This window comes from Ascaphus truei, chromosome 8, assembly GCF_040206685.1.
Source record: "Ascaphus truei isolate aAscTru1 chromosome 8, aAscTru1.hap1, whole genome shotgun sequence".
Classification (NCBI taxonomy): Eukaryota; Metazoa; Chordata; class Amphibia; order Anura; family Ascaphidae; genus Ascaphus; species Ascaphus truei.
In genome coordinates, this window is record NC_134490.1 from 69,353,839 (window position 1) to 69,368,950 (window position 15,112).

At 42.0% G+C, this 15,112-nt stretch overlaps 1 protein-coding gene across 1 annotated transcript in view; it reads left to right on the top strand.

Moving 5' to 3' along the window:
* Positions 1-3,720: 3,720 nt before the first annotated feature.
* WBP1L (WW domain binding protein 1 like) overlaps positions 3,721-15,112 on the top strand; it is a 37,527-nt gene continuing 26,135 nt past the window's right edge. The window contains exon 1 of the mRNA XM_075612503.1: positions 3,721-3,975. Within this exon, the coding sequence (XP_075468618.1) occupies positions 3,910-3,975 (66 nt within the window). The 5' untranslated portion in view covers positions 3,721-3,909. The remainder of the gene's footprint in view (positions 3,976-15,112) is intronic.

A 15,112-nucleotide genomic window follows, 5' to 3' on the forward strand; every position in this document is an offset into this window, starting at 1 on the left:
TTTTATCTACTTGGGCCTCCGTCACCAAAATTAGATTGTAAGCTCTGCAGGGCAGAGACGCATGCATAACAACTCCTATGTATTGCATGCAGTGCAGCGCTACATATTGAAAAAATATATATATCTTATAACGTCACATCCCTGGAATACAGTATTGCATTGATCACATATTAAGACACAAGCAGCCACTTTATCAGAACACAAAAAGAATGATTCAGCTATAATGCTTCATTTATTGTGATTTATAAAATAGTCAGTAAATAGAGTCAAAAGACAAGGTTGCGTGGAATCCCTTAATATTTGGCAGTAAACAGCAGTTACACAGGTTTTTAAAATATTTATATCCTAATGCTTTGGCTTTTGGCAAAAGTGACAAACTACGTCTCCAGTTCTGTCTCAATTAATCAAATAGCTTGCTGGATTGCCAAACTGTTATAAAACAACCTACTATTTTGTGGTTATTAATGAACTTGGATCCATAAACAAGACGTAGCCGCGCCTTGTCCAGGCTGCATAAATATTCAACTAGCTCCAGATGAAACTGTATTTGGCAAAAAAAACAAACAGTATACCAGTTGTATCGAGTTTCAAATAAAGGAAGGTGTATCTGCACAGAGAATATTGTGCAAAATAATGTCACTGTGATCTGTAAATAACGCACATGAATAAACGTTAAATATTTATTTTTGGGATCATAAAAGGACACGTTTGTTTCACAATTCATTAAATATGTGCATGAAAAATAAACGTCATCTGCACATTAAAAATATTAACCAAATCAGTACCTGTAGGTGCATTGCTATGAATACATTATAGTGTATGCTTCCAATGTAACTCCTATTATTAAATAAAACCACTTCTCACACCTTATGCTGATGTAGACAGGGTAAATTACTGTAAATCGAAACACTGATGCTCCGGGACGCAATTTTTAAATGTCTTGCCATTGCTTTTTTGAAATGCAATAAATAGCTCCCCAAACAAAAACATGACTAGTTGTTTAAAAAAAAAAAAAAATAGAAACTCACTTTTGTTTTCTCAGTCATACACCCAAGCACACATACTGGTATATTTAAGTGTGTATCCCGAGGGGCTCTCTCCGGGGTCATATTGTAATATTAACCCTTTCCCTGACAGTAACGCGCCGCGGAACAATGCATCGCTGCCCCCTGCAGACTGCGAACGGGTTAAACTCTGTGACAGACCAACAGCAAATATTTCTGCCATCAAATTGGTGTCGCTCTGTTCGTATATACTATATATACTGAGAATATAAACGAAAGGTGACTCTCACTGTATTACTTCCTGGTAAAACATTTAATAAATGAATAGGCGACAATAACAGCAAGGTATGCGACTTTGGCATTTGTAACCTTTTATCTGTTGCATAAACAAACTCTATACTGTAACAGCTGGGCGCTTACCACTTCCTGTCCCTTTAAATCATGTCAGCTGAAACCAAACAGACTACACCCTGACTCCCTGTGTAACCTAACCTGTGTGTGCAGGGTGTAACCTAACTTGACTATATGTGCAGGGGGATGGATCCCACTGACAACTCCTGTTACCACGGAAACCAATGAGAGAACTTGAGGAAGGGTACAGAGAAAGCATGCCATTAATGGGTTACTGATCCTACTGGCTGAAGGGGGTTATTGGTTTATATTTGGGGTTTCTACTGATACCTTTTTTAGTGTGAATTAGTCAAGGAACTAAAGCTACCATAAAAAAATAAAAAAATATATATAGTGCAGAATAAATGAGTATTTCGGTATTACGTGATACCTTTATTTGTACTATTTGGATAATTAATAATTAATATCATAGGACAAGCTTTGGAGAGTTTTCCTCTCTTCCTCGGGTCAGCAGTAGTCAGTATTCATTTATCTGCACTATTTTGCAACTGGACTAACAGTGTATATGTATATGTATGTATATCGATACAGCTGTCTGTGGGTGGGTTTTCTGGGTATGCACCTTAACCCTGGCTGTGCTCAAAGCTGTGACCATGCAGCAAGCTTAAGCCTATAGGGAACCATGTTAAAAATGGTTTTTGAAGCAAAAAGTGGCACGGTGTGCTCATTTGCGTGTCATTTCCCAGAATCCCTTGCTGCAGTGGAAGTGCTGAGTGCTGGGTGATAATGGTGAAAGGCGGGGTTGCAGACCTGCCTAAGACATGCAGATGAGCATACAGTTGTGTGTATATATATATTTATATATATATATATATATATATATATATATATATATATATATATATATAGGAGAGGGAGATCGATCAGTACCGTGTTAGCCGAGCTTCAAAAATAAATAGATGATACCGTTCTGTGGCTAACGAAATGCTTTTATTTGTGCGAGCTTTCGAGATACACTGATCTCTTCTTCCGGCGATGTTACAATGAATGAAGCAAGCAAAGGGTATACTTAAAAGCAGTGTCTCTTGGAATGTTATCTGTGCTTGTCCCTCCCCAGTGTGTGGATGTGATTTATGGCTAGAGGTGTTAAACGGTGCCTCAAAGTTAGTGATGTGTGTGTGTGTATACTGTATGTGTGAATATAAATGAATTGAGCCCACAGTGTATACAGTGCTTTACAAAAGGTGTGTGTGGAGTGGGAGTTAATATAAATGGTGTGGGTAGGTGTGGAAATGTGAGAGATTGTAGCGAAACTAAAAGTGTGTGCAGATACTACGTGGTCTCTATTGGTGTATAGATATGGAAAAACAAGGAGTATTAGTATGTGTAAGAGACAGCTGTGCGTGCATAGATATAGCACAGTATGTACAGACATGGCCTTTAGCGCTCCTGGGAAGAGAGTTCACTTGTGTCAGTAATGACTCATAAAATTTCGATCTCTGTTTAGGCCACCGCTAAGTGTCCCGAACAGTTGCATAAATTTGTATTCATGCAACCGTCTCTCTTTCTGCGTTTTAAGATTACCTTTGAGTATGGCAACCCTCAGATCGTTCATCTTATGGCCAGTCAGAGAAATGTTCGCCGACAGGACCGTCTCTTGTTCCGCGTGTGATGCTGTGGCGATGCAGGTTTATTCTCACACACACACACTTTGTCCCTATTTATTTATAAAATGTTTTACCAGGAAGTAATACATTGACAGTTACCTCTCGTTTTCAAGTATGTCCTTGGGCACAGAGTTATAATACCAATACATGGTTACATTAACTGAACAGGAGGTTATATAGCCAATTCACAGACATTTCATGGACGTACCTAATAAAATCCCTTCTTCTTGGCAATGCAACAACAAAGGTATCTTCTCCCTATCTTTCCCCCTGACGTAACGTGGTTACAGGTTGGAATTACACACGGAGACATTCTCTGTACATGTTGCATTGGGGACAGTGTGGTACATTGCCAGGCGCACACGTCTGCATTACACTTTATAGGGCTTTTTGCATGTGAAAGGGGTGAAATGACTGGGGGGAAATACAGTAACCTGATAGAGTTATTGAATAAACACATGCTATGTTGGTGCAGTGTATGGGGCGCACACGGAAATGATCTGTGGCAACAACACAGGAGACGATGCTGTTTGAACTAGAGCGATGGACGATCTCTTTCTGCAGCCGCCACACACAACATGGCAGCAGGGCCGCGACGTTACCATGTCCAATCACTGCTCACTTCCTGTGCCGGCTCCAGCCAATCAGCTAGCAGACGTTTGTTTGCTTTAAACTGCAGCCCCTAATCCGGCCCAATAGGAGGCTCCCGTTGAGTGGGAGCGGGCGGGCTCTGCGGGTCCGGGTTGACGGTTGAGTGCACATACAAGTTAGGTCGCCCCGCGAGCTCCTGCCTCCTCTATGTGCTGCAGCAGCAGGAGGTGTTTATTTGTTGTGCTGGTGCAGACAGGAAGAGCTGGAGACAGTGAGCAGGAGGAGGAAGGGGAGACATGAACATGGCTCTCCTGTTGTCTCAGGCGGTGCCCAGCAGCGCCTCTGGCATTGCTGGCTCCCAGGTAAGGAGACACAACATTGGGCTGTTAGCAGTGACTACAATGGAGGCTGCCAGCTCCCTCACAATGCTTTGCAGATGCAGGGGGGCTTTGTTGTAATAAGCACCCGCCAATCTCCGTGGGATAAGGGCATAAGGTGGTATAATGTTGCCAGCATGTCTCTGGCACCTGTGAGTTGTGTTACCGTGAAGCATTACCACTTTAAGCACCATAGGATCACCGGAGGCAACATCCGCTGGTGGTGACCTGAGTTCTGGGTGCCTTGTTGCCATGAAAATCCAGGGAAAGGCTATCTCTCTGGGTACTAGACAGGTATTTTTCTCTGCAAGTGTAACCCAACTCCAAAAGAAATGGAGGGTACCGGTATCCAAATGCTCAGACACTTTGTAATGTCTTTTCAGTGTCTGATAGCGGTGGGTCTTGTACCCACACTAGCCTTTTTATCACCATCTCTTCATTGTAACTGTTTCCCATTTCCTTTGTAAGTTGTTGCTTTCATGGTCATGCATTATATAAAAGACTGGCTTCTTGCAACACTGTGCTGCTTTTAATTATTGGAAAAAGCCCCAGAATATTGTTCTTGCTTCGACATCCTCCAAATACAGTCTCGCCCCATAAAATAATAGCTGCATTTGGATAACCGTATGGATCGGGAATGCATGAAAGGCTTTAAATGCCACCGTACCCCCACCTTGTGTTTGATCAGATCACAAACTGTATCACCAATAAATATAATCTCATTATGTGGAGGTCACGGGATTAGAATTTCTAAACATACACATTACATCATCCAACTGAAAAATCCTATTTGTGCTATAGCTGGTTTGATGATAAAGCTGACAAGGCTCTGGTTGAAGACCAACAGCTATATCCGTCTCCTGATGTTTGAACATTTCCCTATTTCTCTGTTTTTCATTTGTTAATGTTCCTTTTTTTTTTTAATGCAGATGTCACACTTGTATTCTAATACCAGGGGCACCAGCAAAGCTTTTCATTATCTTTCTTGAGTTTGCAGCCTAGAATTACATATTGTAACATGATGCCAAGACCCCGTCTGTTACCGTTGTGTTCCTCCTTGTATTTATTTTTTTTGTGCCCAAAATTAGCAAGATTTTGATTTCTGGGCCAAAAAGATTAAATTGCAATATAATTATGCAAACTTCAAAGAGTGGGGCTCTAGTGAACTGGTGATGGTTGGAATAAGTAACCCTGCCTTCCAATCGATGACATTTGCAATGTATCACAAGCCCCTCTGGCATTCTCTGGCCCAATGTAATTTTTGAGTCTTCCATTTTGAATCCAAGATCAATATAATCTATGAATAAATGCAGTTTCAAAGGGTTCATAGTACTGTACACAGCTTGGTAGATTTCATAAATCATTGTTATTGAATATTGCTAAAAACACCCATTTCTGTACTTCCCAAGCGTCTTAAAAAGGAGCGATCATTCCCGTTGGTTAAACCTGGTCCATGAGCCACAAATCTAGCCCCCTTTAGAATTCTCACCTTGAAAATACCACACAAACTTTGTAGGTTCCTAAAATTAAGGCGACAGTTACATTCTCTCAGAACTTTTCCCAACTAAGGTCTTGCTTTGCAGCTTCTCAATGTGAGACATTGACCCACACTCTTAAAGGGTCAGCCCACGTAGCTGGCATAAATACATTATTGTAATTGACTTTCTTGAAAATATTCGGTCATTATCGGGTGTAAATTTAAGTTAATTATGTCTTGAGGAAAATGGTTTTTATTTTCGCTGAGTTTTGTCAAATGTATTCTGAAGTTCTAATTGCTCCCCACTTTTTGCTGGTAATAAAGCAAAAAAAAAAAAAAAAAGTTATGGGTTAACCATTTTCCTGTACGTCTCATAAAGAGATTAGGGAAAGGTCATGAAACCCAAATCAAAGTATTTTTACCATGGAAACATTTAAAAAAAAAATGGCAATGATGATACTAATCACGTAAATTTAACCCAACATACATATTGCTGCGTCAACTCATTTGGTTTCCTTGTGATGCCTCTTGTTGGCCATACATTTTTTTTTTTTTGGTGTGGGTACATGGCAGACCCTGAATAAGTGGCATGTGGGTGTAGTTTAGGGTGGTTGCCGGTTTAGGCTGCGCTTATAGTGACAGCGACGGTGACATCACGCTGCAGTCGCTGGAAAAATCAAATTGAAGTGACTTCCAGCAATCGCGACCAAGCTGCCACGCCTACTATAAGCGCAAGCGACGGTGCCAATACATTTGTTTTGACGTCGCTGTCGCCAGCACTATAACCGCAGCCCTATAATGGGCGGGTAGATTTTTCTTGACTGCCTTTAACAGAAAGGTATTTGTGTATTGTCTACAGCCCTTTAAAGATCAGTCCTGGCTCTTGTCTACTGAAAGGAAACTCCACCAACCAGTCCACACAAAACAATGGTTCAATTGAAATCATGTCTGTAGTGTTGCCATAGTTTGTGTGTTTGTATTGATGGTCCGTGAAATCTACAAGTGGCATTTTTGGTAATGTTCTGAACTAGAAATATGGATATTGTTTATGCACGGCGTATAAATGTTTTTTTTATTTTTTGTGTGTGTGTGTGTACAGTATGTGCTTCCTCAAAGGTTACCAGCGGGGCACAAACCGGTGGTACCAAGTGATTGTGCGGAAAGTAATAGTATTTCCCAACACACTATCGCATCCTGCACTTTGAGAATGATGACTGCAAAAGGACCATATTGACATGTCACCTAAACTGGGAGATGGTGTGAGTGAGGATATCCGTTTATATACTGATGCCTTAATAAACCAGAATAATATTGTTATGGCTACTCTGAAGCACTTCCTTGTAACATTCAATTGAGACAAAGCCAAATGTTTTGTTTTATCAGTCTGATATCTTATTTAACTTTTATTGTTATTTTTATATTGTCTAAAGTAATCACCAGCTTTTTTTTACTGCATAAGCCAAAACTGATTACTTTCTGTACGATGAAAACAAGCCATCCATTATGACAAAATAAAAAATATATATATTTTTTGTATTATTGTTTTGTCATAATGGATGGCTTGTTTTCATCGTACAGAAAGTCATTGTTTTTAGCCTAATGGTTAAATAAGTCTGACATGACTTCTATGGAGGGGAAAATATAGTTGGATGTTGACATCTGTAGTGCCCGTAGCAGTGTTTTTCAAAGGGATTAAATCTTTATAGTTATTGGTCCGTTTCATACCAATCAACTTAAAAATAAGCACAAAACAGATGTAATGTATCTGGCCTCCGTACTTCACGATTTCTTTCCATTCTATACCATATGAAAGTTATTTAATCATGTCTAAAAATAACTTTTTTTAAAACTGAACTTGGATAAGTATTTACATTTTGCGTAAACAGAACTTGTTTCTATTTGAGTTGGCTGCTATTTTATCCTGATGCAATCGCGCACAAAGGCTTAACTCCACATTCTTGTGTGAGGTGTGAGGTGTGATGTTTGGTGTGTACCTAATGTGCAAAAAGGTAGGATATTTTTTCTAATGGATAGTCAGGTGTTTAGCTTCAGAGTAACTTGCCAAACCGTTTCCTATTTGGTGCCTGTACTTAAAAGCGGAAATTTCTTCTAAGCTCATTCTAAACCACCACTAGAATAACAAAATATGGTTTTTAAAAGACAAATTCCTCCTATTTTTATAACAACCACTGACAATTTGACAAAGGTTTAAATTTGCTTTATTAGTGGACACTGTAAAACCCTCACACCTCTAAATACACTTTAAAATATACTTTAAATAAAAATATGAAGGGGCCTATGCCAAATGTAGCGTTGTTCTGGGACAAACAAAATGCCCACGCATGTCACAATAAAACAATCTAATTTAAAAGGAATATTCCAGTTTTGTGTTTTCACATCTGGTGCAATTTGTTTGATTGAAAACGACACCACCTTTGTCTTGTTAAATATACACTTATTGTCTTTTTTAAGGTTTTTCCGCACAAGATTTCTGTGTCTAGAATTTTCTCTTCCAAGTATGAACTTTAAGCATAGGGGGCAAAAGGCATAAACTGCTTGGGGACTAAACACGCTCATTAGGTAGGGCCCTTGCCATGATAGTTGTGTTGTATGATGTCGCTCCGGCCATCTAGGGGGGAAGGAGAGAACTATTATAATTAACCGTAAAGCAAAAACTCAAACACCCATTTTTATCTTTGTATTCAGTTTATATGGAGGGACAGGTAAAAAAAACAGGTGGGGTGTGTGAAGGAAAAAGTCAAGCTAGCATCCGCTGAACTTAAACTGCGTTCACACCATTTCTTGCCTGAAAGCCACCTTGGCTACACATATCAACACATCGCTCATGATAAATTAATACAGATAAGGGTACCTGTTGCATAGGGTAGGGGGAACCAAAAGCTACAAAACACTAAAGACGGTGACCACAGAGGGTCACCAGAGCCCCTAGTAACTGAACTCACGGTAGGCCAAAATAGCAGTGGGTATATGTCCTCCCGCTTGAAAAAACGTGCTGTGATGCGCGAAACGTACGTCGGCATCATGTGATGTAATTCCGCTGACAGTTTGGATGAGCAGGCAGATCAGTTTCGGAGCTTAACACGGGGTGCACACGAGCACGGAGACCAGGTTGTATGGTTACCCCATTGCTAGGCTCTGTACACTTGTCCCCTTGTGTAGACACGTTGTTACCTCCTATACAGCCAGGACACATCAGAGCTGATAGGCTATTGTGGTTTGCTTGGTCTCACTGATCAGTCTAGTGGGCAATTATACCTGTGTGGTTTACACTGTATTTACATCCACATACACCTGCCTCCTTCTTGCGGCCGGGGAGATCACTGTATATTATTTATCACGTGTTTCGTCGTATTTTTAATCTATTGATTTTATTAAAACTTTATCATTTTTGGGTTCTCTGTGCTTTTGTGTGACCTTTTTAGGGGTCTACCCTATTTGGAGGGTTAGCTCTTCTAGCTTTAACTGCGGCCACATACCCACTGCTATGTTGGCCTACCGTGAGTGCAGCTACCAGGGGTTCTGGTAACCCTCTGCGGTCACAGTCTTTAGTGTTTTGTAGCTAAAAGCCACCTTTGCAGTAATTTTAGCAGGGCAGGGTTCCTCAGCACATTAGGTGTGAGGTATGTGACGTGATCTCGTATTGAAACCAAAAGTGTTCCTCTATTTATTCTCTTCTAGGAAATGCAATGGGTTTCCAGATAAACTAAATTAGTTTAAGTTTTAACCCTACTTGTTACAATGTTCATAAAGGTACCGAACAGATGCTCTTCCTGCATAAACAAAAATTCTAATTTGGGATGTAATAGAAGGTGAATTGCCTCACCCTGTAATTTTCCCATAGGGGCTATACTGAACATTAAGTACTCTGATGCCTGTAAGTGGAAGTTGCTATTGAAACTTTTGTATCACTTGGTTGACCTTGGACATGGGAGGTGACGGTTATTTGAAATTAAGACATTGAGATTGGCCTGGGAAGGGAGAACAATAGCTGCTCTGTCTGACCATTTGTGCCATGTCAGAATCCGTAAAGGACAATCAATGCATTTGGGGCCAGTAGACTTCATTATGCGAGAGTATACTTTATTACTGTGTGTGTCATGCTCTGGCATGATCTATATCTGTATATCAGAAGATCTTGTTTAGATACTCTGTATTTGGGACTGTAAAGCAAGCATTGTTTGACTGCAGCTGTCAGTCTGGGTCGGCACATGCTCTTAAATAGTGCTGCCATTGTGAACATTAAATAATAATAAAGAATCCGTGTCCAGAAGAGCTTGCAGTCTACCAGGGTTTGTCGCCAAGTGACAGCAGGTGTTCAGCGAGTAGCTTCCTAAATCTGAAGCATATAGCTAGATCAGTCCAGAAAACCAGGCACTCACTTATGCGTAGTTAAAGGTGCAGATGTCCAGGTGTCGGCAAGGCAGCACATCTGATATGAGAAGACTGCACCGGCACTCCAAGATCCAAAGGTGAAATTTATTCCTCAATGTTTTGGCTTCCAATGGAGCCTTCATCAAGAGCACTGAAACATTGAGGAATACTGTACATTTCTCGTGTGTGTGTACAGTATGTTTTGCACGGCACGAGGTGCTTGTTCGTGGGTTGACACGTGGTCTGTCCCTTTTCATTCTAGCAGCCGCAGCACAATGCGTTTCCTCTCCCAGCGCAGGAAAGCCATTTCCCTCAGTATGTCTGACCAAATGAAGAGGCCATAACATCGCAAAATTACTGCTCCCCAATATCATTGTGTTTCTTATCCATTTCTTTTCCTTTTGTGTTTGTACATTACCACAAATTCCAGTGTGTTTAAAGCCTTGTTTATAATGATGCGCTGAGTGAAGGTGAAAAACGGCGCTAACTCTATTAGTGTTTCACTAAAATCTATACAGTGAGTGGTTATTGCAAATCTATTGATTTAACAGTAATAAAAACGTGCTTAAATAACGTGCAAGTGATAATTTAAAAGGTTCAAACCCCCTGCTCAAACCCAGCTGGTAGGGACTGGTTTCGCTAGTCCCGCAAATCGTCACTTTCGTTGTAATCCAGGGGGAGCATGGAGGGAAATAGAACAAAAGAACAATCTAAGTGTAGACAATTTTTTGATAAGTAAAATTTAAACTGAATGTCTTGTCTTGGCTCGTATGTTGTGCCTACTTACAAGATGTAAGTTGTTTTCAAGCGGTTTAGACACACAATGGTCTCTGCTAGGTTAGATGTTCTCCACTCTGTGAAGCGGTCTCCAACTGTCAGCTCAGCAACCAAGTGTATGTGAAGAAAAAGATACCATAGTGCAGACCAATACAATGGTAAAACTAAACTTTATAATATAAAATGAACACTTACAATAAAAACGATTAATATGTGCATTGTTCACAATCTTATGTGATCAGGGGGAGAAGAGTTAGTTAGCTTCAGGCTCACCCGCCTCTTCCGATGGAATCCGATACGATCAGCCTCTCTCTGCAGTGCTGTGTCTCTGATGGTGGGCTGTGTGACCCAGGCTGTATCTTCCCGTGGGCTGTAGTACTCTCCTTCAGCTGCTGCACATCAGTGCTGCGCTTGGAGCTGCCCTTCGGGTGAATGATCTCGCCTCTCTCGCCGCCGGTACGTCACTTCCGCTTTGTTCCGTCACGTCACTTCCGGGCGCGGCTGGTTGGATTTCTAAATGGTGATCTCGCCTCTCTCCTCTCCTCTCCCCTCTCAGGACGGCTCCCACTCTACGCGTTTCTCCTGAGGAAGCCACACACCCTTTTCTGGCGAAACGCGTAGAGTGGGAGCCGTCCTGAGAGGGGAGAGGAGAGAGGCAAGATCACCATTTAGAAATCCAACCAGCCGCGCCCGGAAGTGACGTGACGGAACAAAGCGGAAGTGACGTACCGGCGGCGAGAGAGGCGAGATCATTCACCCGAAGGGCAGCTCCAAGCGCAGCACTGATGTGCAGCAGCTGAAGGAGAGTACTACAGCCCACGGGAAGATACAGCCTGGGTCACACAGCCCACCATCAGAGACACAGCACTGCAGAGAGAGGCTGATCGTATCGGATTCCATCGGAAGAGGCGGGTGAGCCTGAAGCTAACTAACTCTTCTCCCCCTGATCACATAAGATTGTGAACAATGCACATATTAATCGTTTTTATTGTAAGTGTTCATTTTATATTATAAAGTTTAGTTTTACCATTGTATTGGTCTGCACTATGGTATCTTTTTCTTCACATACACTTGGTTGCTGAGCTGACAGTTGGAGACCGCTTCACAGAGTGGAGAACATCTAACCTAGCAGAGACCATTGTGTGTCTAAACCGCTTGAAAACAACTTACATCTTGTAAGTAGGCACAACATACGAGCCAAGACAAGACATTCAGTTTAAATTTTACTTATCAAAAAATTGTCTACACTTAGATTGTTCTTTTGTTTATAATGATCACATTGCTAATACAAGTCTGTATTTTTGATTTAGTAAACACACTATTTTAGTTTGGTTTATTACCAGTATCCCCCCGCCCCTCTCCCCCCCAGCAACCTCCCGTCGCATAGCAATTCGTTCTAAATGTAGCTTCTTAATCTCATTTTAGTTTTCTGCAAAAAAAAGTGGTAATATATATATCTATACATATATAGATATATATATATTTTTATATCCCTCTCTCCAGTATAAAACTTTTGTGCACTATATTTCTGACAGTCTTGTCTTTGTCATCAAACAGAACGCATATCGCTTCCATTGACGGAGCTCAAGACAACGCCACCTTTTCCTGTCACTGCCGCCCATCACCCCCCTTTTATTTGGTCATGATGTCAGACTAGCTCCCTTCCCTTTCACTCTTGGTCATGAAGACCTCAGACTTGTACATGTATACGTACACACGTTAAAAAAAGATTATGAATGAAGGGCTGTCTGCTGTACCAGGCGCACACAAGGGTTGGGTAAGGGTGCTAGAGGCATGCAATACGTTGTGTTAAAGACGCATGTAATGCAGGGGTTGTCAAGACTTCTCCCCCCCCCTACCCCAACAGTTCAGGATATCCCTGCTTCAGCGCAGGTGGCTGAGTCAGACTGAACCACCTGTGCTGAAGCAGGGATATTCTGAAAACCTGACCTGTTGGGGGGGGCGGGGGGTTGTTCTTGAGAACCCCTGATGTAATGGACACAAGTGAAACCTAGCTCCTAGGAGATGGTGAACCCGGAAATTAAATCGTGTTTTGCAGCGAGTAGTAGGTGAGTCTAGCTTGGTTATTTATAGTGTATCTCCATTTTATTTATATCTGCGCTGGCAGCAAAGGGGTTAACTTAGCTATCCATTTACAATATAACTTTCCTTGCTTGAGATGGCTGTAGGGCAGTTGTAGGCAACATGATCTACATCATATGCGACCCTGGGGGCTTTAAAAGGTCTACACATTAAGTTTTAATGGCCTGCAGCCTTACCCCCTCGGCCGCGCCTTTGATGCCTTCTGCAGGCCTGAGCCAGCGTAACTTCCCGCGGATCCCAGTGTGCTGCAGTAGGGCCTGAGGACTCTGGCGGGGGGGGGGGGGGGGGAGGAGAGAGGGCAGCAACTGAGGATTTTGAGGTCCACAGCCGCACCTGTTCCCCCCCCCCCCCCCCAATGCTGTAGGGTAATCCTCAAGGGACACCAACAGGCCAGGTTTTAAGAATATCCCTGCTTCAACACAAGTGGCTGTCTTTGACTGAGCTATCTGTGCTGAAGCAGGGATATCCTGTATATAATGTATACCTGTTCACTTGTGTAACTGTATTTGTATCCATGTATTATTTGTCGTCTTGACTCTGTGCCCAGGACCTACTTGAAAACGAGAGGTAACTCAATGTATGCCTTCCTGGTAAAACAGTTTATAAATATATAAAATATCCGTAAAACCTGGCCTGTTGTTGGCCTTTGACGTCTGGACTTGACCACCCCTGCTGTAGGGTGATGGGGTACAGGAACTGTTGGGGTTAAACCATTTTTTGAGAAGCACAAGAACTAGCAAGTGTAAGCAGACTTCTGCCTTTGTATGGTTTTTACAGCCAGGAAGCATGCTGTGCACGAGACTCTCGGTATAGTACAGCACCAATTCTTTCGGGAAGTTTTCCAAAAACGGCCGCAGCTGCAAATTGACTTTCAGAAGGTTAAAATAAGTTTGGTGTTATTGTTAAAAGAAATGATATTTTTGTGCACAGCAGGGCCCAATAAAGCCAATTTAAGGATACGTCTACACCCACAACTTTCATTCGGCTTAAAGTCTGTTCTAGTTTTGGGGACGGAGCACGCCCATCAAATGTTACATTTATATGCTGACGGCTCTGGATTCTGTTTTTAATAAACTCGCTCTCCCCAGTCCTCCCTTCTCCTTTTTTTTTAATTTATTTTTTTATTTTATTTTTTTAAGTTTATACAAGTGGGCAACTCATTTTAAACTATTCTGGAAAGCTGTGGTATGAAGATCCAAATCATTTTAATTTATTTATTTTAGACGCGTGATCTGCAATAATGGAGTGTGTGAGAACTGCTGCTGTAGAATGTTATGCAAGCTAAAGAAACGCACGGATTTGGGGCTGTCTTGTGATCACTTTTAAACATTGATAGAATTGCATGTGAAGGTTGTGTCTGGAAAATGAAGGCACTGAATGCATGCAGGATGTGCCATTGGTTTAATTTATTGCACATATGTGGGCAGAGGAGGTGACACTGATTGCAGAACATATACCCAATATCTAATATGATTCATTTGTAGCTCCAGAAAAATCCTTCACCACAATGTTAATGAGACTGCAGTAATTCATTAAATATTGTATGAGTAATGTTTCTGCAAATCGCTACTGAACAGGATGGTGCAGTCCCATGCAGTAGGACAGGAGATAAACCTATTGTAATGCATTAAATCGTGTGGTTGGCTTTCTTAAACAAATGTAGGGGCCTCTCTGAATGGGTACTGTTTTCATTACCCTTGGGCCAGGTCCCCAGTGGCCGCTGCGGCGTGTGGGCGTGCAAAGAGCTGGGACGCGTACGCTGGCAGGGAAGACGAGAATTTTGTCTTCCCGCGACACGGTCACATGGTCGACACGCACCAATGGAAGGGCAGATATGCCTCATCATGGCTGTGCCCCCCCGTCATGGCCCCCACGCGCTCCCGTACAGACCGCGGATCGCGGCTCTAGTCTGTGCACGCGACGCCAGGTGCGCGCGCAGCAGTGAGGACTGGGGCCGTAGCCTTATCCCCCCCCGTTCTTATCAGAAACCCATTAAAGCTATGGGGTGGGGGGACTCTGGCTGTACAAGCACTCGCTGATAACACCGCGACATCACACAACGGAGAAACCAGAGGAAATCACTCATCCCAAGTATCCGCTCACCATGTTTACAAACAAACGTAATAATGATTATTTTTTTCAATACTTACAGATGTCAGATTTTTAGTAAGTGTGGGAAAAGAAAATAGGTGTTAATCACCCAAATGTAACCCCTTAAAGATATGTATTGCCGCTATTGATACACTGAAGTTGGAGGAATTGCCCTTTTTTAATCATGTATGCATGTATTTGTAAGTGTTAGGGCTATGTTGTACTGTATAAAGTCTGCATGTACAGTTCTGCAGTACAGGCATACCCCGCTTTAAGGACACT